Below are 24683 nucleotides of genomic sequence, written 5' to 3' on the forward strand. Positions count from 1 at the left end.
AAGGCTTTTTCTGCATCTATTGAGAGGATCATATGGTTTTTATTCTTCAGTTTGTTAATGTGGTGTATCCCACTGATTGATTTGCAGATATTGAAAAATCCTTGTACCCCTGGGACAAATCCCACTTGACCATGATGTACAATCCTTTTAATGTATTGTTCAATTCAGTTTGCTAGTATTTTGTTGAGGATTTTTGCAATTATGTTCATCAGTGAAATTGGCTTGTAATTTTCTTTTCTTTTTTTTTTTTTTTTGTGGTATCTTTGTCTGATTTTGGTATCAAGGTGATGGAGGCCTCATAGAATGAGTTTGGGAGTGCTCCTTTGCAATTTTCTGGAATAATTTGAGAAGGATAGGTGTTAGCTCTTCTCTAAATGTTTGATAGAATTCGCCTGTGAAGCCATCTGGTCCTGGACTTTTGTTTGTTGAAAGTTTTTAAATCACAGTTTCAATTTCAGTACTTGTGATTGGTCCATTCATCTTGTCAATTTCATCTTGGTTTAGTCTTGGAAGATTTTACTTTTCTAAGAATTTGTCCGTTTCTTCTAGGTTTTCCATTTTATTGGCATATGGTTGCATGTAGTAGTCTCTTATGATCCCTTTGTATTTCTGTGATGTCCGTTGTTACTTCTCCTTTTTCATTTCTAATTTTATTGATTTGAGTCCTCTCTCTTTTTTTCTTGTAAGTCTGGCTAAGGGTTTATCAATTTTGTTGATCTTTTCAAAGAACCAGCTTTTCGTTTCATTGATCTTTTCTATGGTTTTCTTTGTTTCTATTTCATTGATTTCTGCTCTGATCTTTATGATTTCTTTCCTTCTGCTAACTTTAGGTCTTGTCTGTTCTCTCTCTAGCTGCTTTAGATGTAAAGTTAGCTTGTTTATTTGAGCTTTTTCTTGATTCCTGAGGTGGGCTTGTATTGCTATAAACTTTCCTCTTAGAACAGCTTTTGCTGCATCCCATAGGTTTTGGAGTGTCATATCTTTGTTGTCATTTGCTTCTAGGTATTTTTTAATTTTCTCGCTGATTTCTTCAGTGATCCATTGATTGTTTAGTAATATGTTGTTTAGTCTCCATGTGTTTGTGTTCTTTGCAGTTTTTTTCTTGTTGCTGATTTCCAGTCGTATAATGTTGTATAAGATGCTTGAGATGATGCTTGATATAAGCTCGTTAAGATGCTTGATATGATTTCAGTTTTCTTTCTTCTTCTTTTTTTTTTTTTTTGGTCTTATGTCTTTTTTTTAATTTTTTTTTTTTTTTAAATTTTAGAACCACACCCGCAGTATATGGAGGTTCCTAGGCTAGGGATCTAATTGGAGCTGTAGCTGCTGGCCTATGCCAGAGCCACAGCAACTCCAGATCTGAGCCATGTCTGTGACACTGAGCAAGGCCAGGGATCGAACCCGCAACCTCATGGTTCCTAGTCGGATTTGTTTCTGCTGCACCATGACACAAACTCCTCAATTTTCTTAATTGTTACTGAGGCTTGATTTGTGGCCCAGAATGTGATCTGTCCTACAGAATGTTCTGTGTGCACTTGAGAAGAATGTGTATTCTGCTGCTTTTGGATGGAATGTCCTATTAAATACCTTCTGTTAAGTCCATCTGGTCTAATGCTTCATTTAGGGCCTGTGTTTCCTTGTTGATTTTCTGTCTGGATGATCTGTCCATTGCTGTAAGTGGGTGTTAAAGTTCCCTGCTATTATTGTGTTACTGTCAATTTTTCCTTTTAAGGTTGTTAGCAGTTGCCTTATATATTGAGGTGATCCTATGTTGGGTGCATATATATTTACAATTGTTATATCTTCTTCTTGGATTGATCCTTTGATAACTATGTAATGTCCTTCTTTGTCTCTTACGATATTCTTTATTTTAAGGTCTATTTCGTCTGATATGAGTATTGCTTTTCCAGCTTTCTTTGGATTCCCATTTGCATGGAATATTTTCTTCCATCCTCTCACTTTCAATTTGTATGTGTCTCTAGAAGTGAAGTGGCTCTCTTGAAGACAGCATATATATGGATCTCGTTTTCATATCAATTCAGACAGTCTCTGTCTTTTGGTTGTGGCATTTAGTCCATTTAATTATTGATATGTATGTTTTTATTGCCATTTTATTAACTGTTTTGGATTTTTTTTCCTTTTTTCTTCCCTTCTCTTGTTCTCTTCTGGTTTGATGACTATCTTTAGTGTTGTATTTGAGTTGATTTTTCTTATTTGTGTGTGTATCAATTGTATTTTTTTGTTTGTTTGTTTGCAGTTACCCTGAAGTTTTGATACAGGAGTCTATATATATACAAGATTGTTTTACGTTGTTGGTCTCTTAATTGCAAGTGCATCTCCAGTGTCCTGCATTTCTACCCTCCTCTTCTCATGATTTCTAATTTTGGTAATGTATTTGTGCTTAGATGATTTCCTACCTTTACTGTATACATGCCTTTACTCGTGAGCCTTGTCATTTGTGGTGTTTTTGTTTCTAGTTGCAGGCTTTTCTTTTCTGCCTAGAGAAGTTCTTTTAGTATTTGTTGTAAAGCTGGTTTAATGTTGCTGAATTCTCTTAGCTTTTGCTTATCTGTAAAGCTTTTGATATCTCCTTCAAATGTGAATGAGAGCCTTGCTGGGTAAAATAATCTTGATTGGAGGTTTTTTTTCTTTCATCAAGTTATGTCTATCAAGCCACTCCCTTCTGGTCTGCAGAGAGTTTGCTGAAAAAGCTGCTGATAACCTTATTGGGGTTCCCTTGAATGTTACTTGTTTCTTTTCCCTAGCTGCTTTCAATATTTTCCTCTTTGTCTTTAATTTTGGTCAGTTTGATTAATATGTGTCTCGGGGTATTCCTCCTTGGGTTTATTTTATATGGTACTCATGGTGCTTCCTGGATTTGAGCAAGTGGTTCCTTTCCTGTGTTGGGGAAGTTTTTGGCTATTATCTCTTCAAATATTTTTTCTGTCCCTTTCTCTCTCTCTTCTCCTTCTAGCACCCCTATAATACAGATGTTGGTGTGTTTTAACGTTGTCCCAGAGTTCCCTTAGACTGTCTTCATTTCTTTCAATCTTTTTTCTCTTTTCTATTCTGCATCAGAGATTTCCACTAGTCTGTCCTCCACCTTGCTTATTCATTCTTCTACCTCGTCTTCCTTTTTTTTTTTTTTAATCCTTTTGCCATTTCTTGGGCCGCTCCCATGGCATATGGAGGTTCCCAGGCCAGGGGTCGAATTGGAGCTGTAGCCACCGGCCTATGCCAGAGCCACAGCAACTTGGGATCCTTAACCCACTGAAAAAAGCCAGGGATTGAACCTGCAACTTCATGGTTCCTAGTCAGATTCTTTTCCACTGCACCACAAATGGGAACTCCTAGCCTCTCTTCTTATGTCTGCCCCCCTGTGGCTGAAGTTGGTGTGGGGGCTTGCTGTAGGTTTCCTGATGAGAGGGACTGGTGCCTGCCCATTGGTACATGGGGTTATTCTTATCCCTCTGGTGGGTGGGTCATTGTCTCTGGGGGTGATTGGAGGCAGCTGTGTGCCTGGGGGGGTCTTTAAGCAGTCTGTTTACTGATAGGTGGGGCTGTGATCCCACCTGAATTATTGTTTGGCCTGGGACTTTTCAGCACTGATGGGTGCGGCCAGATTCTCCCAAAATGGCCACATCTAGAGGAACACACACTGATGAATATTCCCGAGACCTTTTCTTCCAATGTTCTTCCTCCACAACGAGCCACAGTCAGCCCCTGTTTTCCCAGGAAATCCTCCAAGATCTGCAGTCAGGTCTGACCCCGATTCCTGTGGAGCCTCTGCTTTGCCCTGGGACCCAGTGCACATGAAAGCCTGTGTGCGCTTTTCAAGAATGGGGCTCTGTTTATCCAAGTCCTGTGGAGCTCCTGTGCACAAGCCCCACCGGCCTTCAGTGCCAGATGCTCTTGGGGCTTTTTCTCCCAATGCCAGATCCCCAGATTTGGGGACCTGATCTCTGGGGCTCAGAGCTCTTACTCCTGTAGGTGAGTCTCTGTGATACAGTTACTTTCCAGTCTGTGGGCTGCCCACCTGCAGGTATGAAGTTGCTTATATTGTGTAATCGCCCCTCCTGCCATCTTGATAAGGCCTCCTCTTTGTCTTCTGGAGCAGAATATCTTTTTGAAAGTTTTCATTCCATTTGGTAGAAGTTTGTTCAGCATTTGGTTGTAATTCTGTTGTTTTTATGAGAGAAGGTGAGCTCCAGTCCTTCTGTTCTGCTATCTTAATCCTGTCTATGTGAAAGCAGTTTTTTTTTTTTTCCCCTGCAAGCACCCGTGGCAAAGAATACAGAAAAGAACAGTGTAGTGTAGTTCTACCTGCTGCTGTGTTAGAGCACCCACAGGTTTACCCACTGCTGCGTTTGTACCACCAGTGCAAATGTCAGCATGGCGGGAAAAGGCAAGTAACGTTTAGCAATATTGTGAAAATAGTTTTGACTCCCTGAAGGGGTCTGTGGGCACCCTCAGAGTGCATGGAGCACACTTAGAGAACCACTGTATTGTAGTAATGAAAGTCAGTGTCATTCCTGTCTCAGAGATCTCACTCTCTACTTTGTAAATTCGGAAAGTCTTCTATCCATTTACTGAGAGATTAGACTCATACTAACAAATGCAGAGATGGTAGTTCATAAATTATAACTGTGTATTTATGGTGAGAGAAATGCCAAAAGGCACCATTCCCTTTGTTCGCTCTTAGAAACCCAAACCTTAATCTGAGCACAGGATTTTGGAGCATTGTCTGAAATATCCTCAATGCTACAGATTTTTACCCAGCTTTTCTAAGTCAGCAGTATACCTGCTCTATAGACTCCCTGTGTTTATTTTCTGGAGAACCCTTCTCCAGTGTCAGTAAAATAGACCTTTTCTTTTTAACTCTTTTTCTAGACTTTTTTGGGCTATGCTTTTTAGTTTAGCAGTACACGATCACCTTTCTTCATTTTGGTGTATTTTCACGTTAAGTTATACATATGAGATGAGTGTGGGTGTGTGTATATGTATATAAGAATCTGCAGTTTAACAAGATGCCCAGGATTTGTAGGCACATAATGAACAAATGGAGTGGATACCCACATACACTACCCACCCCAGTTTAAGAAATTGAACATTACCATTATGTTGACTTTCTATATTATTTTTATAACAGATTATTACAAAACAGCATTATTTTTTGTTTGTTAAATTTTAAGTTCATTATGTTTAGGCTGCTTTCTTCACAAATCGACTTTTTCAGGAGTTCCCATTGTGGCACAGCAGAAACGAATCCAACTAGTATCCATGAGGATGTAGGTTCGATCCCTGGCTCTGATCAGTGGATCAGTGATCCAGTGTTGGCATGAGCTGTGGTGCAGGTTGAAGACAAGGCTTGGATCCTGCATTACTGTGTCTGTGGTGTAGGCCAGCAGCTATAGCTCTGATTTGACCCCTAGCCTGGGAACTTCCATATGCCATGGATGTAGCCCTAAAAAGCACACACACACACAAAAAAAAAAATCCACTTTTTCTTCTTTCTTTAATTCCTCTCTCCCTCCCTCCCTGTCTGTCTGTCTGTCTTTCTTTCTTTCTTTCTTCTTTCCTCCTTCCTTCCTACTACCAAACTACAATGTAGGACGTGTAATTTTATACCTACCTATTCATTCCCGTACTGCTGGGTTCATCTACTGACTGAGCCCTTCTGTGATTATCAGTCTTCTCCCTATATCACCAAGCCCTTCTCTGAGCATCCTCTTTCCCTCTTTGCCTTATCTAGAACTTGGCTGGCCCCTGAAAACACTTTCCCCTGCAGCCCTCTCAAGGGCCCACCTCAGACTTGACCACATGTTGTCTGATGCCCTGAACTGCTCCTTCTCAGGTTTTCAGTCACCCCAGCTACCTGGAAGCTTTACCATCTGGTACCTCTCCTGTGGCTGATATCCACCCACCTCAGCATCTGGCCATTGTTCTTTTTAACCTGTTTCCTTCTTGCCATCACCATCTCCTCCTCTGCCCTGTGTTTTATACTCCCACATCCTACCCAGAATCCCTTTAGCACTTAGGCCTCAGAGTTCCATCCCCACGGTCAGAGCCTTGAAGCTTCTCATTCTAACCACTGACCCCTTGCTACTCAAAGGGGAGGAGGTGTCCTCAAAGTGGCAGCATCAGTATCTTCTGGGAATGTTAGAAAGCAGAATCTGAGGCCCCATCCCAGACCTACTGAATCAGAATCTGCTGTTTAATAAAATTCCAAGAGATTTGTATGCATGTTTGAGTATCCAATATCTTCATTGTAACAATCCTTCATTCTCCTTGAGACCTCTCATCTGATTTTTCACTCTCAGACCCCACCCTGTCTTCGCTTCCCTTTTTACCCATCTTAATTCCTCGTGCAGTTCCTTCTTTTTTGGCTGCACCATGGCATACAGACATTCCCAAGCCAGGGACTGAACTCTAACCAGAGTAGTGATAACTCCAGATTCTTAGCCACTAGGCTGCCAGGGAACTGTGCCATTTTAATCACTCCGTTAAAACCCTCCGTTAAAGTCACCATCACCTCCCTTGCCTTTCTCTTCTATTTTAATTCAACTGACCAGAATTTTGATTGCAGTTTAACTTAGCTATCTACCTTCCTTGTATCTATGCCTGAGCAGAAAGAAGCTTGTTATTAGAGAACAAATAATGGGTGACTGGTTTCACTTTAAATTCATGACCACAAACCTCACGTATACTTTGTGCTGTTTGGCATTCCTACTATGTTTCCCCAGTAAGTGTCTGTTTCTCTGCTCAAAGACAAATATTTAGTGTGTTCAGCACTCTGTGAACTCCCCAGAGATTTCTCCTTTCCTGCTTACCGTGCCGGCCGATGAGAAAAATGGAAGAGTAACTTTTATGTAGTAGTTTTGAAATAGCATAACTCAGATGGGACTTGAACCCATGGGCTGGAACTCTAACCCAGCCAAACCCCAGTTTGGGATTTGAACCCACAGTCTTCTAATTAAAAATCACACACTTTGTCTCAGGACTTACTGTAGTTCAGGTTCTTTTTGTCTCAACACAGAAAGAATTCAGCAAGAGGCAAAATGATAGGCAAGAAGTAGATTTGGAGAGAGTTCCCATTGTGGCTCAGCAGTTAACGAATTCGACTAGTATCCATGATGAGGCAAGTTCAATCCCTGGCTTCTCTCAGTGGGTTAAGGTTCGATCCCTGCCCTGGCAACTTCCATATGCTGCAGGTGTGGCCATAAAAAATTTAAAAAGGAATTAGATGTATTTAGAGAGATACACATACCATAGAATACAGTTCATCTCAAAAGGCTTGAGGGTGGCCCCAAAATATGGGGTGGTTATTTTTTTTTAATTTTATTGGAGTATAGTTGATGGGTGGTTGTTTTTTATGGGCTGGGTAATTTCATAGGCTAAGGAGTATGAGGATTATTCCATTTGGTGGGGGGGAAGGGGGTGGGGAATTCCAGGAATTGGGCCACCACCCACTTTTTGGCCTTTTATAATTGGCTGTCATGTTGCCCATGGTCATGTCATTTAGATGCTGATGTATGACTGTGAGCTTTAGTGAGGCTCAAGATGTCCTGAATCTTTCACCATCTTGGATCTAGTTGGTTCTAACCAGTTTTTGTTGTGTCCTCTATGGTCATATCATTCTTTTAAAAGTTGTGCCCTGCTCCCTTCCTTTCTGTTTCAGTTTCTTAGGAAATATTTGTGGAATGAATGGATGACCATCTTGGGGGAAGAGTTCCTTCAGAGAGTGAATCTATTAGGCAAAGTACTAGCACCCCAAGGTGCCACCACTTCTTTGAGTGACCTTGGGAAAGTTACCTAATCTTTCATAACTTCATTTTGTCTGTGAATGAGCATAAAAATAATTGTTCACCTTCCTCCACAGTTATTTTGAGACTGAAATAAGGCAGTTTTATTAATTTTTTTAGAAAATTAATGTTTGAATTTTAGGGCCATACCTGTGGCATATGAAAGTTCCCAGGCTAGGGCTCTAATCAGAGCTGCAGCTGCCGGTCTACACCACAGCCACAGCAATGCTAGATCCTTAACCCACTGAGAGAGGCCAGGGATCGAACCCAGGTCTTCATGGATACTGCGGAGCCACAACAGGAACTCCCATAAATAAGGCAGTTTTATATTTGTGCTTTGTACATGCTTGGTGCTGTACCTATGTAGATCCTTTTTGTAATACTAGTCCTAATGTATACACCTGTAGTATGTGGTCTCTCCTAAGTTTGAATGTTAGTTTTAGGGAAAGATTTATGTTCCCATCTCTGCTTCTGGGCTGAATGACTTTAGGCAGCCAGTCATTAACGGATGAGGAAATACATGTGTTATTTTCTGAGGTGTTGCCTCATTAAAGAATGAATAATTACAGTAGCTAATCCATAGTATTATTGTAAAGCTCAAATGGGGTAATAAGGATAACAATTATTTCTAAATTATAAGGTTCTGGTGTTGTGGTTTTCTTTCACATGTTCTAAAAGTTGGAGTGTCTTATTTCAGGTCCCACACTCTTGATTCAATGAGCATAAGCATAAACATTTTAAATATTCTCAGTGCATTAGTGAGGCAAGAACATCTTTTTTCCTTTTGCATGTTTTGGAATTGATTGGTTTCAGTATGGCATTCACTAACCTTGAAGCATTATGCAGAGCTCTTGCTTCTGGGTCATTACATTTTGTGGGTACCATGACCAAGACTTTGATCTTTTGTTTCTCAGCGACTGATTTTTTAAAGCAAGCCTGACATGGCATTCATTAATAATGCATGAAGAAGAAACTTAAATTGGAAGATTTAAAAACCAACATTGGTGATGTAGCTCCTAATTCTCTTATTGAGACAGACTAGATTTTTCTCCTTCATTAAATCCTGGTCACAGTTCCCTGCTTTGGGATTCAAGTAACTCAGATGGACCAAGAGCCAGAGGCATGAAGATTAGACAACAGAAGACTCAAAACTTGGAGTTGATAACCATTCTTAGATGCCTGATACACCTCTCTTTCTTAGATGGAGGCTTTTAGGTGGCCAGCTTTTTGTGAGCTTAGGATGTTGAGCTGCAAGCTTTGAAACTGGCTGAGGTTGCCCAGTCGCTTACTGTGGCAGGTTTTTTTCTTTAGGGAGGAGTGCTTGACCAGAGCCCAAGAATTCACTGTTTCTCCCAAGCAAAATATTTTAAGGAGTACTTCATCCTGTCTTCTCACCACCATAATAGTTTTTCCAGGACATCATGCCTCCTCTGGCTGTTCTGTCTTTACCTTCCTGACCCCAGTCCCTGTGTGATGTTGGACCAGGGTGAAGAGTGGACAAGGCAGTATAAGACCCCACTGTAACCTCTGCACTTCGCTTATTCTCATCCTCTACCAATATCTTTGCATGTGTAAATCATCTAGAGGAGACTCAAACCTCTCCATCGGTCTAAGGCAGTAGTAGGAGCAGCTAACCTTACTTGCAACTTACAGACTATGTCTGGTGAGGGTCTGGCAGTAAAGCCAGTGGTTTCAAATCTGACTGAATCAGGACCACCTGATTGGCACACAGACTCGCAGCCCACGGCCCCCATCCTGACAGTGATGGTGATGGTATGGAGCCCAGGACTGGCAACCAGTTAGGTATACAGCACTTCTCTCTCTATTGATCACAGTCTTCCCCCAAACCACTTAGTTTACCTTTGACTTTTTAAGAAACACTTTGTGCCATTTTGGACCCTTTTGGGAACCATGGGAAATCTGCAGAGTGGGCCTAATGAGGCCACTGTCATGGTTTGATTTCCTTTCAGTCTGATTATCTTTGAATAGAAAAAACTTTAGTGGCTATATTAGTTTCCTGGGGCCACCTTAACAAATGACCACCAACTGGGTGGCTTCAAATAACAGAAACGTGTTCTCACAGTTCTGGAGGCCAGAGTCCACAAGCAAAGTGTCAGCATTGGGGAGTTCCTTCTGGAATTCTGAGGGGGAACCCATCCCATGCTTCTCTCTCACCTTTTGGCGGCCGCTGGCCCTCCTTGGCTTTGTAGACACGTCGCCACAGTCTGCCTCCATCTTCTTGTGGCTGTCTCCTCTGTGCCCTCTTCTAATAAGGATGCTTGTCACCAGGCTTAGGGCCCCCACAGGTAATCCAGGACGAGCTCATCTCAAGATCCGTAACTGAATTAAATCTCCAAAGACTGTTTTTCCAAATAAGGTCACATTCTCAGGTTCCAGATGAGCATATCTTTTGGGGAGGCCACGGTTCAACCCGCTGCAGGGGCCATAGCAGGCTCCTCTGTCAACCCTGGCAAGGTTGTTTACTGATGCTTGGCATGGCCTGTAAGAGAGACAGTGATAAAGTGGGGTCTGAGCTTTGTCATCCAAGCTTGACTAGCAGGAAAAAATGCTAAATGCCATCATTTGAGAGGGAGCCAATAAATAGCATTTTTCTCTTCGAATTCTGATTTTTTTAGTTAATATGTCTAGAAATATTTTTTCCATACTCCAATTTCCCAAGGTCTTCCTGAGATATTTTGCCTGAGCCCCAAAGTTGTAGATACATACTTGGTCTTGAGTAAATCAGAAGTTTCTGTAGAGAGAACAAATTTTCCTTTAGTACTTTCCAGATACAGCTTTTTCTTACAGTTTGAATTTGAACCTTTCACTAGTTTAACATATGTGGTTTTATATTGTTATCATGTAGTTCTGTGGATTAAACAGTGTGTATAGTTTCATAGGCTTGTCATAAAACTTAAGCAACATAGAAGTGAGTGAAGTGAAAATTGAAAGCACCCTTCTCATCCCCCTATTAAGATTGATGCACATTTTTCTGAACCCTCTTGTATGGGTTGTGTGGTTTTTAGGCACTGCACTGAGCTGGAATTATTAATACTATAAAGAGAAGTGAGGGAGTTCCCTGGTGGTCTGGTGGTTAGAATTTGATGCTTTGACTGCCGTGGCTTGGGTTCAATCCCTGATCTGGGAACTGAGATCCTATATCAAACCACTGTACGTGGCAACCAAAAAAAAAAAAAGCTGAATAGATTGCCAGCCTCAACTACTTGTCTTTAGGATAGTAAATTGCTTCTAAATCTATTTCAGCAGCATCTACTTTTTTTAAAACTGATTTTTATTTTTGCCATTATGGCTGGTTTACAGTGTTCTGTCAGTTTTCTACTGTACAGCAAGGTGACCCAGTCATACACACACAGACATTCTTTTTTCTTACATTATCATGCTCCATCATAAGTGACTAGATATAGTTCCCAGTGCTATACAGCAGGATCTCATTGCTTATCCATTACAAAGGCAACAGTTTGCATCTATTAACCCCGAATTCCCAGTCCATTATACTCCCTCCCCCTCCTTGGCAACCACAAGTCAGTTCTCCATGTCCATGATTTTCTTTTCTTTGGATATCATATGATATTTGTCTTTTTCTTTCTGACTTACTTCACTTAGTATGAGAGTCTCTAGTCCCATCCACATTGCTGCAAATGGCATTATTTTGTTCTTTTTTATGGCTGAGTAGTACTTATTTTTAATATCTGGAGTTTTCTAGTTTCCTAGGTTCATTGGGGAGATGGTTTTATTATCCCACATAAGGAAAAATTTAGATGGTGAAAGCTACTTTCATAATAACTGTTTCTTGGTAGTTCCCATCATGGCTCAGTGGTATTCAACCTGACTAGTATCCATGAGGATGCAAGTTTGATGCCTGGCCTCGCTCAGTGGGTTAAGGATCTGGTGTTGCTGTGAGCTATGGTATAGGTTGCAGTCGTGGCTCAGATCCTTCATGTCTGTGGCTATGGTGTTGGCTGGCGATTGGACCCCTAGCCTGGGAACTTCCATATGCCTTGGTAGTGGACCTGAAAAAAGGCAACCCCCTCCCCAAACCCAAAACATAACTGTTTCTCCAGTAGAGTCTAAACTCTTTATATTTTTCTCTTTGCAGATTTAACACAGAGACAGACTTCATAATAGAAACACCTGCAGTTGTATCAATGACTGGGGAAAGATAGTGGCAACAAGCAAAGGAAGAACAGCTCTGACACACTAAGGACAATGAGTATGCTAAAACCAAGTGGGCTTAAGGCCCCAACCAAGATCCTTAAGCCTGGAAGCACAGCCCTCAAGACACCAGCTGGTAATGCTTGATGTTTTTCCTTAATAGCAAGCAAATTTCAATTTATCAGAAGCCTTCTGCTTTAAATTTTTTTTTTTTTTTTTTTTTTTTGTCTTTTTGCTGTTTCTTGGGCCGCTCCCGCGGCATATGGAGGTTCCCAGGCTAGGGGTCGAGTCGGAGCTGTAGCCGCCAGCCTACGCCAGAGCCACAGCAATGTGGGATCTGAGCCGCATCTGCAACCTACACCACAGCTCACGGCAACGCCGGATCGTTAACCCACTGAGCAAAGGCAGGGACCAAACCCGAAACCTCATGGTTTCTAGTCGGATTTGTTAACCACTGAGCCACAACGGGAACTCCTAAAATTTTTTTTTTAATTTACACAACTTCATATTCTTCTTCTTTTTTTTTTTTTTTTTTCTTTTTGCCTTTTCTAGGGCCACTCCTGCGGTATATGGAGGTTTCCAGGCCAGGGGTCTAATTGGAGCTGCAGCCGCCGGCCTACACCACAGCCATAGCAACACTGGATCCTTAACCCACTGAGCAAGGCCAGGGATCAAACCTGCAACCTCATGGTTCCTAGTCAGATTCATTAACCACTGTGCCACGATGGGAACTCCACAACTTCATATTCTTGAAAATATTTGAAAAAGTTTTTTCTACTGAAAGACATAGCATTTTATATCTAGAAGTCTTAATGAAGAGTTGACTTTTTTTTGTAGTTTATCTTAATTTCATTGATGTGCCATGATGCGCCATCTTTATTTTTTATTTTTTCTTATTACCATTTTAAAAAATGTAGTTGATTTGCAGTGTTTCAGCTGTATAGCACAATGATTCAGTTATACATTTTAAATATATATGTATATATATTCTTCTATAGATTCTTTTCCCTTATAGGTTATTACAAAATGTTGAGTATAGTTCTCTCTGCTATGCTGCAGGTCCTTTTTGGTTATTTTATGTATAGTAGTGTTTATATATAGTTAATCTCAATGTACAAAGTTAGAACTGACTCAAAAAAAAACAAAAACAAAAACAAAAAACAACTGACCCCTGTCTTTGGCCGCACCCGTGGCATTCAGAAGTTGGATCAAATCTGTGCCCCAGCAGTGACAATGCCAGCTCCTTAACTCACTAAGCCATGAGGGAACTCTGACTTCTTCCGATCTTTTTTTTTTTTTTTTAACCAGTTACTATGACTTTATTTTGAGAAAATAAGTTTCACAGTACTGTTTCAGATGGTTTTTTAAAAACCATCTACTTATACAGATTATTTTTCTAAAGTGAAATTTTGTACACATCCACATGGATTTCTTGCAATTTTAATCGCAAATAAGGATTCAGTCTTATCAGCTCACTGAGTTTTGACAGCAGTGAAAATGTTAGTGATGGATCAAGTATTTTTTGCCTCCTTGCTAGAAAAAGGAAGACAGAAAAAGGTAAATAGAGCACCTCTTAAAGAGCCACGGCTACTTCTGCTGCTTTTGGCCCGTTTTCTAGTTTATTTTCCTTTAGCTTAGGGGTTGTCTGTTTAAATACGGGACTCTTTTCTGATCCTTTCTTCTCTTTTCAGTTGTAGTTCCAATAGAAAAAACAATATCCAGTGACAAAGCATCAAGCACTCCATCCTCTGAAGCACAAGAGGAGTTTGTGGATGACTTTCGTGTTGGGGAGCGAGTTTGGGTGAATGGGAATAAACCTGGATTTATCCAGTTTCTGGGAGAAACCCAGTTTGCACCAGGCCAGTGGGCCGGGATCGTTTTAGATGAACCCATAGGCAAGAATGACGGTTCAGTGGCCGGAGTTCGGTATTTCCAGTGTGAGCCTTTAAAGGGCATATTCACCCGACCTTCAAAGTTGACGAGGAAGGTGCAGGCAGAAGATGAAGCTGACGGCCTGCAGACAACTCAGGCTTCCCGAGCTACTTCGCCCCTGTCCACTTCGGCAGCCAGCATGGTATCCTCTCCTCCAGCCACCTCCTCAAACATTCCTCATAAATCGTCTCAGCCAACTGCAAAGGAGCCCTCGGCCACGTCTCAGATCAGCAACCTTACAAAAACTGCTAGTGAATCTATCTCCAACCTTTCAGAGGCCGGCTCAATCAAGAAAGGAGAAAGAGAGCTCAAAATCGGAGACCGAGTGTTGGTGAGTCCCGAAACCTCCCAGGTCATTGGGTGGAACTGAGTGAGGTGCTGAAACACACACATGCTGGTTCCGAATCTGTTCTGTAGGGTGATCATTCATGTATAGGGAAATTAACCAGCTTTCCTGGTTCTGTTTATGTGTAAATGTGCAAGAGGTTAGAAACTGGCTGCATAGGTTGTGTGTAGTGTAAGTGTAGGTTTACAATGATTGACTCTAAATTTATCTTCCAGCTTTGCCAAAAGAATGTTGAGTTTTTAGCTTGTAAATATTAAGGTAGCTTTGTTTGATAAAACAAGCTCGGAGGTGGACCTGGATTATTTTTTACAAGGTGGATTTTTTTTTCTTTCTGTTTTTTCATTTTTTGCTTTAAGGATAGTGTGTGAATAAATATGAGGTCCTGTTTCCTTATATGTCTTGGGAAACTCAGACATCGTAGGATGTTATTTCAGAATTTCTTTATTGCATTATAAATGATCAAGGAAAAGGAAGGAAATGTGTAGTAGGTTCTGTTTTACTAATAAGTAGGAAACACAGTGTATAAGGTCTGTGTGCTGTACTTTTTAGAACCCATGAATTTCACATGGTGATTGATTTATTCTTTTTTGTTTTTGTTTTAAATGAGAGGCAGTGTGGTAGTGCTAAAAACACAAGCTAGGTCCAGCTTTGCCTTTGTGACCTCAGCAAGTTATTTAATTTCTTAATTTTCTCATCTGTAAAAATGAGGTTGAATCATAGTGCTAATCTCACAGCATCGGTGTGAGGATTAAATTAGATGATGCATATATAATTCTTAGCAGTGTGTGGTATCCCATCAACACTCAAGAAATGGTAGCTATATTTTTCATTGATGAAAATTTAAAGCTTTACTATTTAGCTTTTTCAGCACTTGAGTCAGTTGAGTAGAAGCATGATGTTTGTCTGAAGTCTTTGACCCTGTGCTCTTTCAGTCTCCTTTATATATGTTCAACTGCCGTAAAATTCCTTCAGGCTTGCAGGCTTCCAATAACACAACAGAAAGAGAAGAGTGGCTCTTAGCCTTTAGAGTGTCCCTTGCGTCTTGTTTAATGTTTCAGCAGTGTACTGAGTAGCCCCCATAGAACTGATGAGGAAGCAAAGGTGCTAAGAAGTACAATCACTTGCCTAAGGTCATACAGCCTGGAGAGTGGTGTCTCTGCAATTTAAATTTAGGTATCTTTACTCCAGAACTTGTAATGTAGAGCTGATGATTGATAGTATAATTTTCAAATTATTTTTGAAAATTGGAAGTATTTGTGACTGCTTGTCTTACAGCATTGTGAATCCAGGAGGCCCCACATCCCTGTGGGAACCCTTTAATTCCTGTTACCTTCAAGGGGTTCCTTCTGGAGCTCTTAGTTTCAAGGTCAGTAGGTTCCTTCTTCCAGTTATAATAGTGAGTTTCAGGGCTTGATGCTTCAGGACTTGGAGCATTTTTTTTTTTTTTTCTCTTTTTAGGGCCGCACCCAAGGCATATAGAAGATCCCAGGCTAGGGGTCAAATCAGAGCTGCGGCTGCCAGCCTATGCCATAGCTACAGCAATGCGGGATCTAAGCCACGCCTGTGACCTACACCACAGCTCATGGCAATGCTGGATCCTTAACCCGCTGGATCGAACCCCGGTCCTCATGGATACTAGTTGGATTTGTTTCTACTGAGTCATGATGGGAACTCAAATGGAGCATTCTTAAAACAGCATTTTCAGTGCTAGCAGCTCAGTCTGTAACTTGTCTGTTTAGTTAGTACTCCACTTGCTGCATCAGTTTTGAATTGGAACAGTTCCCTGGTGGCTCAGTGGATTGAGGACCTGGCATTAGCACTGCCGTGACTTGAGTCGTTGCTGTGGCATGAGTTTGATCCCTGGCCTGGGAACTTCTGCATGCCATGGCTGTGGCAAAAAAAAAAAAAAAAAAAAAAAAATTTGACGCAGTTGCTCTTTTGTTGTAGCAAAGGTTTTTTGATGCTTGTTTTTTCATTTTAACTAATGCTGACTCTCTGATCCCTGTTTACTGTGTAGATATTGCTGCCATGAATGCCCTTAAATTTTGTGTCTGTGGTAGAGGTGGAATTACTAGGTCAAAGTGCATAAACATGTTTAAGACTTACGGTACATATTTATCTAGTAAGCTTTGGTTAAGTCAGAAACCTGTTACCTTAGCCCAGGACTACTTTGTAGAGTAGACTGCAGGTTGTATGCAATGCCATTCTAAGTGCTTAGCTGTAACTGAAATGGGAAAGCATATGGAACACTTTCAAAACAAATAACTCTCAGAGTTCCCATTGAGGCTCAGTGGTTAGGAGCCCGACTAGTATCCATGAGGATGCAGGTTCGATGCCTGGCCTTGCTCAGTGGGTTAGGGATCTGGCATTGTACCAAGCTGTTACATCAGTTTCAAATGTGGCTTGGATCTGGTGTTGCTGTGGCTGTGGCTGGCAGGTGCAGTTCCAATTCGACCCCTAGCCTGGGAACTTCCATATGCCCCAGGTGTGATCCTAAAAAAAAAAAAAAAAAAAAGGAAGGATGGACTGGAGGTGGTTGAAAGTGGATATGGGGGGACCATTCTTTGAAGAAATCATTCTTTGAAGAAGTTGAGTGTTGAAGGGGCGGGGGTTGGCAGACTAATGCCAGAGGAGTGCTGGATCTAGGAAAGATATCTTCTAAAGATGGCAGAATCCAGGGTATTTCTATCCTGACTAAAATCATCTGGACTAGAGGAACAGGTACAGGTCAGCAGAGCAGAGGGACCAGTGATGGAATGAGGTTCCTGAGAAGAGGTGGCACCCTGAACACACACAGGGGATTGCTTTGCCTTTGATTGAGATGGATGGTGACACTCCCCATTTTTGTAGGAAGGAAGAAGGAGAATCTGCAGATGCAGACTGGTTTGTAGAGGTTTGAATGGCATATTTGTAGGAAATTTCTAATTACATGTTCAAAAGTAGCATACTTGGGACAATTTGAATCTGTAAGATCTTAAATCTAATGAGTGTGTTCTTGGAGGCAGTATGTACTTGTGGTATTTCTAGGAGAAATTAAAGGCATACCTTAGAATCACAGTATTTTAGGCTGAAAAGACTGTTTCATGATCACCAAATGCCTCTTTTTGCTTAGCATACTGAAGCCCAGGGAGTTCCCTGGTAGCTCAGCAGGTTAAGGATCCAGTGTTGTCACTGCTGTGGCTCTGGTCACAGCTATGGTGGGAGTTTAATCCCTAGCCTGGGAATTTTTTCATGCTGTGGCTGTAGCCGGGGGCAGGGGAGTGGGGTGGGGAAGAATATTGAAGCCCAAAAAAGAAATGTGACTTGCCTCAGGTGGTGTGTGATGTATGTGTGCACACATCATTATGGCCTCTTGTTCCCAGTTCCTATGTTTTTTTCTACTTTCATATGCTGCCTTGTTTCATAGAAATCTTTGATTTATAAATGTAAAACATTTTTACTTCAAAATTAATGTATTAAGGAAATTAGATAGAGAAATCTGAAATATTTGGAGTTTTCCTAATAAAAGAAAAATTCTATTAGCAACCTAAATGTACATCGGTGGATGGGTGGATAAAATGTGGTCTATACATAAAATGGAATATTACCCAACCATAAAAAAGAAAATCTTGCCGTTGGCAAGAGCGTGGATGGACCTAGAGGGTATTATGGTAAGTGAAATAAGTTAGACAAGGAATGACAAATATGATTTCACTTGTGTATGAGGAAGCTAAAAAGCAAAACAAATGAACAAACATAATGATACAGAAACAGACTGATTCATAGATGCAGAGAAAAAACTGGTGGTTGCCAGAGGGGAGGGGAGAAGGGGAGTGCATGAATTAGGTGAAGGGGATTAAGAGGTACAGACCTCTAAAATAAATAAGGCACAAGGGTGTAATGTACAGCATAGGGAATATAGTCAACAGTACTGTAATAACTTATTATGGTGATAGCCAGTTACTAGGATTTTCATGATGATCATTTTGTAACATATGAGAATATCAGGTTCTTAGGCTGTGCTCCTGAATGAATGTGATACAGTAAGTCAGTTATTCTTCTAGTTCTTGGAGTACCTGTTGTGGCCCAGTGGAAATTAATCCGAATAGTATCTGTGAGGACGTGGGTTTGATCCCTGGCCTCGCTCTGTGGGTTAAGGATCCAGCATTACTATGGCTGTGGTGTAGGCTGGCAGCTGCAGCTCCAATTTGAGCCCTTGCCTGGGAACTTCCATATGCTGCAAGTGTGGCCCTAAAAAGAAAATAAATAAAAATAAAAAATTCCAGGAGTTCTTGCCAGGGCACAGTGGGATAAGAATCCAACTGCAGTGGCTTGAGTTGCTGCTGAGGTTCAGGTTTGGTGCTCACCCCGGCGAAGTGTGTTCAAGGATCCTGCATTGCTGGAGCTGCAGCTCCGATTTAGTCCCTGGCCTGGAAACTTTTGTATGCCGCAGGTGTGGCCATTGAAAAAAAAAAAAAAATCTAATGGGACGAAGACCAATAGATCATTTTTAGTTAAGGAGTGGTCTAGAGTTTTCCCAGTCTCATGGCAGTGCCCCCGTGCTTCCTTCCACTTGCAAGTTGTGCAGAAAGGGCAAGGGTTGAGCTTGCCTTCTCCACACAGCTCTCCCTACGAGCCTTCAGTTCTTCCTTTTATCTCAGGAATAGCAGAGCAGGAAAGTGGTTTCTCTGTTAGGCAGGAGGTTCAGCTAAATGACCGCCTTAAGATCCAGGTGGGGGTTCCTGAACTAGGATTGCATGGGGTACTCATCTTGAGGGAGGCAGCCCGGGCTTGGGGAAGCCTGCCCCCCACCCCCACTCCTCATGCTCCTAGTCCTGAGAGGGCAAATGAGCTGTCAGGGAGGGTCAGTCAGAGTTGCTTTTAACAAACCCACCTGCCTCCTTCCCATCTCTCTGGCCTCTCTGCTTTCCCATTTGTCCTCATGAATATTCCATGGCTTTTGTTAGTTGAATATTGTTTCCGTCTGTCCTGTGGGATGAGCTTCTTTGGGTTGAAGAAGTTCACCTGACTCTCAAGGACTTAGCTCTTTCCAGGCAGGGAATCTCTGGGGTGACTAATTACTCTGAATGTTTTTGCTATGGTTTTGCTGCATTTTTGGGTGTATTCACTATTTCCAGGATGTGATGTCAGGTTCTTGAGAAATTTGACCTGTTTCGACATGGTTTTCTCCATATCTGGGACTGTATGTTCTATGCTGAACTCTTAGGTTATGAGCAAATATGAGAAGGAGACTTTTTAGGCTTTTGTTGTCAAAGTGACAAGCTTTATCTTTCTGTGAGCTGCTCCCAGGGCTCTTAAACTAAGAAGCCTACAATGGGAATCTGTAGGTCTTTTGGACACTATGAAAGGGAAAGACATCTTCCTGAGATTTGAAGAAATCTCTGTTTATAAGCAATTTTCCTTGTGTTTGAGCCCTAAATAACCCCTGAATAACTATTCATTCACCATGTACTTCTTGTGTGTCTTTCTTAATTTGTTCAACATTGCTTGTGAGACTAATCTATAAAATATAAACTTAAAACTCACACATAGTGGGATCCTATTCTATATACACCATTTTACCATACACTTTGGTAGATTTGGGGCATTTCTATGCTAGTAAATACAGCTCTTTATTTAAAATATTAAGCAGCTGTTTGGTATCACACTGTTTGGGGCACCTGATTTAATCATAGACATTTAGATTATTCCTTCTTTTTTTCCCTAGAAATGAAATTTCAGAGTCAAAATTTGTATAAGTATTTAAAAATTTAGTAAATATTGCCAAAGTACAGTCCAAAAAGCTTTTTACCTTTTTGTGTTCTCACAAAGGGTGTACAAGTAAGTGCCCTTTCTAATCCGATTTCTTCTCTTTTTCTGTCTTTTTTTTTTTTTTTTTTTGTCTTTTTGCTATTTCTTGGGCAACTCCCGTGGCATATGGAGGTTCCCAGGCTAGGGGTCGAATCAGAGCCGCAGCCCCCAGCCTACGCCAGAGCCACAGCAACGCGGGATCCAAGCCCTTGTCTGCAACCTACACCACAGCTTGGCAACGCCCGATCGTTAACCCACTGAGCAGGGGCAGGGACCGAACCCGCAACCTCATGGTTCCTAGTCGGATTCGTTAACCACTGCGCCACGATGGGAACTCCTCTTTTTCCGTCTTCTTATCAGTGACTTATAACCCTCAAATCTTTGAGTCTGGGTGTGACATTGCACCTGTATTAGTTGTTCATCATCTGCCTGCGGGGTCGGTTCTTGGGCTCTTTTTGGTTGAGTGGGGGAAGAAGGTATTCTTGATGTGGTGACATCTTCCCTTGGTTGCTGATAGAGTGGTTGTTAGTAGAAGGATCTGTTATTTTGTATGGCTTAGAGTTGAAAAGACCCCAGATGTTTACATTATGTTAAAAACACTTCTGGAAAAAAAAAAAAAAAAAAAAGGAAAAACCAGAAAAAGGAGGTCCCATCATGGCACAGCAGAAAGGAATCTTGAATTCGATCCCTGGCCTCACTCAGTGGGTTGAGGATCCAGCGTTCCTGTGAACTGTGATGTAGGTTACAGACTCGGCTCAGATCTGGTGTTGCTGTGAGCAGCTTTGGCATAGGCTGGCAGCTGTAGCTCTGATTAGACCCCTAGCCTGGGAATCTCCATGTGCTGCAGGTGCGGCCCTAAAAAAAGCAAAACAAACAAACAGAACGAAAACCACTTTGTGGACACCTTGGCTGAATGTTAAAATCTTTTCCAGCACCTAAGTCTTTGCTTAGCCTGATTGCTTTGCAATGCGGATTGCTGTAGATTTGCATTTCTTTTTTCTTTTGCTTTTTTTCATTTTCACTTTCCAGAGCCTTAGGTCTTACTCAGCCTAGCCTTGTAGGTTTGTTTGGGAGGGAAATGCAGAGAATCACACTCTGGATGAGAAGCTTCCTCCTGTTTGTACAGCCCAGGTTTAGTAAAGTCAGATCTCAGCAGTTCTTAATTGATACCTCTTCCTGCTCATTGCTTTCAGCCTTGAAGGCAGGATCCATGTGCTTCTTCTGTTTTCACTTTGGAGGCTTGGGAATGCAGAAACTCATCCATCTGCCCATTGGATTTTCTGTCTTTAGTTTTGATTAATTAATTAATATTTTTGGCCATGCCTGTGGCATGTGGAAGTTCCTGGGCCAGGGCAGCAGCCCGAGCCACTGCAGTGGCAGAGCCAGATCCCTAACCCACTGCATCATTAGGGAATTCCTCCTGTTTTGGTTTTATTGCCCATCCTCCTCTCTTCAGCTGCCTTGACCTAGGCCATCATCCTCTTGACCTAGACCTCCACTCGGCAGTCTGTGCCACTAGCTTCATCTCTTTTCCTTTCTTCACACAGTTACTGAGTGATGCACCTGAAATGTGGATCTGATCATACTCTTCCTCTGTGTGGTGGTGCCCTGTCTGCCACTGCTGTTTTCAGTGTTGGGAGTTTCCTGCAGGGCTCAGAACCTGCCCCTGGCTGACCAGGAAATTAGGTCCTTTTTGCAAACCCAAGCCAGCATCTTAACACCAAAGATGTCAGAGCTGGTATCTCTGCCTTGAGGACTCTGTGTAGGCTCCTGGGGGTGGGGGTTTCAAGGTTGAGGAGGCAGTTCACACCATCCAGCTTTGGGACTTGAAGAGAGGAAGGTTTGACCACTGCCCAGGCCTGAGCCTAATGTCGAAATGCCTGTTGCTAGAACGAACCTTCTAACTTCTAATAGGGCTTCTGTGAATTCTTTAAGCATAGTTATAAAAATACCTTGAGCCTGAGGGTCTTTACAGCCTACCAAACATATAGACTAGAAAAGCAAAGTGGGCTGGTACGATTTTGATCAAGAGGAATATTTTTTTTTTTTAGATGTTATTGTGAACTTGTTTTTTTTTTTTTTTTTTGGTCTTTTTGCCATTTCTTGGGCCGCTCCCGCAGCATATGGAGGTTCCCAGGCTAGGGGTAGAATTGGAGCTGTAGCCACCGGCCTACGCCAGAGCCACAGCAACGCGGGATCCAAGCCCTTGTCTGCAACCTACACCACAGCTCACGGCAACGCCAGATCGTTAACCCACTGAGCAAGGGCAGGGACCAAACCCGAAACCTCATGGTTCCTAGTCGGGTTCGTTAACCACTGTGCCACAACGGGAACTCCCAAGAGGAATACTTTTTGATCTTAGTGCCACATAAGAATGTGACTCTGGAAATTAAATATTCTGCACTTTTATCAACCTCAGGGCTAGTAGGGGTCTTTTTAAAAATTTTTTGTCTTTTTTTTTTTTTTTTTTTTTTGCTTTTTAGTGCTGCACCTGCAGCATATGGAGGTTCCCAGGCTAGGGGTCTGATTGGAGCTATGGCTGCCGGCCTACACCACAGCCACGGCAATGCCAGAGCCTTAACCCACTGAGCAAGGCCAGGGATTGAACCCGCAACCTCATGGTTCCTCGTCAGATTCGTTTCCGCTGCACCATGATGGGAACTCCTCAGGGTCTTTTTGCTTTTGTCAAGTGTTTGCTTTTTTGTGTGTATGTGAGGGTTTTTTTTTTTTTTTTTTTTTTTGGCCACACCCACAGTGCAGCATAGTTCACTGGCCAGGGATTGAACCCAAACCATAGCAGTGACAGTGCCGAATCCTTAACCTCCTTAACAGGTAGGCCACCAGGGAACTCCTGGTTTCTAATAAGTTTTAAAAAGTTACAAATAGATTTTAAAAAGTAAAACACTTGTAGAACACTGGAATATATTCACGTTCACTGCCTGTTTTGAAAACCATAACTGGGGAGTTCCCATGATGGTGCAGCAGAAATGAATCCAACCAGGAAGCATGAGGTTGCAGGTTCAATCTGTGGCCTCACTCAGGGGGTTAAGGATCCGGCATTGCCGTGAGCTGTGGTGTAGGTCGCAGATGTGGCTCAGATCTGGCGTTGCTGTGGCTGTGGTGTAGGCCGGCAGCCGTAGCTCCAATCAGACCCCTAGCCTGGGAACCTCCATATGTCGCAGGTGCAGCCCTAAAAAGCAAAAAAAAAAAAAAAAAAAAAAAGCCATAACTATAGAATACACAGAATTTTGTTTGTTTTTTTTGTTTCATTGTTATTTTAAGGAGTTTGGGCAAAGGAAGTTTTGAATAGGAGTGTATAGAGATAGAAAACTGTAGAAATCTGCTTTGCAGCCTCCTAGGGACTGATAATGGATTTATTTGACGTCTTCCTGGTTCCCAGATAACCCTTTTTAGGAGACATTTATACATTTATTTAATATGCACACTATTTAATAATATGCATGTTTATTTAATTTATTTGGTATGCTTAGCTCTCACACCTTGGCTCATTTCTTGTGGTAGTCCTCTAGAAAAATTTCAAGTAATATGGTAAAATATTCACAAGTTAATCTGGAGGTTGGGTTCTGGTTATCTCTATACATCTTGGTATGTTTTTTTATTTTAGAAGTTAATAAATAAAGAAATGCTGTGTGAGGCTCAGGTGGCATTTAGATTTTTTGCATTGCCAGCTCCTCAGAAGATTTAGATTTTTTGCATTGCCAGCTCCTCATTCTTGCTAACAGATATCCACTACCCCCATCTTTTATTTTAAGGTAAACGTATCTTTTATTTAACTGGCCAGTTTGTAAGTAATTTCCCACTCCACCTTCAGCCCCAGGCAATCACTGATGTGTCTTCTGTCTCTATAGATTTGCCTTTCATGGATATTCTCTATAAATACCCCTAACCATATGCAGTTTTGTAACGTCTGGCTTCTTTAATTTAACATAGTGTTTTTTGTTTGTTTGCTTTTTAAGGCTGCATCTGCAGCATATGGAAGTTCCCAGGCTAGGGGTTGAATTGGAGTTATAACTGCCAGCCTACACCACAGCCACAGCAATGCAGGGTCTGAGCTACATCTGCGACCTACACTACATTTCACAGCCACCATAGCTCACGGCAATGCCTGATCCTTAACCCACTGAGAGAAGCCAGGGATCAAACCCGAATGCTCATAGATACTAGTTGGGTTCATTTCCGCTGCACTACAATGGGAGCTCCTAACATAGTGTTCTAAGGTTTATCTTACTTTTTAATGGCTGAATATATTTCATTTTAGGAATATGTCACATTTGTCCACTCACCTATTTAATTCTTTTTTTTTTTTTTAATTTTCCCACTGTACAGCAAGGGGATCAAGTTATCCTTACATGTATACATTACAATTACATTTTTTTTCCCCACCCTTTGTTCTGTTGCAACATGAGTATCTAGACATAGTTCTCAATGCTACTCAGCAGGATCTCCTTGTAAATCTATTCTAAGTTGTGTCTGATAAGCCCAAGCTCCCGATCCCTCCCACTCCCTCCCATCAGGCAGCTACAAGTCTTTTCTCCAAGTCTATGATTTTCTTTTCTGAGGAGATGTTCATTTGTGCTGGATATTAGATTCCAGATATAAGTGATATCATATGGTATTTG

The 24683-nt window shown here is 41.7% G+C and overlaps 1 protein-coding gene across 19 annotated transcripts in view; it reads left to right on the plus strand.

Moving 5' to 3' along the window:
- CLIP1 (CAP-Gly domain containing linker protein 1) overlaps positions 1 to 24683 on the plus strand; it is a 147537-nt gene that overhangs the window by 36454 nt on the left and 86400 nt on the right. For all 19 annotated transcript variants that reach the window (XR_014827225.1, XR_014827226.1, XM_084996045.1 and 16 more), the window contains exons 2-3: positions 11920 to 12111; positions 13667 to 14238. Coding sequence is in view for 17 of the 19 variants with exons in the window: in XM_084996045.1 (XP_084852171.1) it covers positions 12030 to 12111; positions 13667 to 14238 (654 nt within the window). In the remaining 2 variants the exon portion in view is untranslated. The remainder of the gene's footprint in view (positions 1 to 11919; positions 12112 to 13666; positions 14239 to 24683) is intronic.

The sequence above is a fragment of the Sus scrofa genome, chromosome 14 (assembly GCF_054392235.1).
Source record: "Sus scrofa isolate SSC_HxYL_T2T_F1_AM1 chromosome 14, Sscrofa_HxYL_maternal_Yorkshire_Landrace_v2.0, whole genome shotgun sequence".
Taxonomy (NCBI): Eukaryota; Metazoa; Chordata; class Mammalia; order Artiodactyla; family Suidae; genus Sus; species Sus scrofa.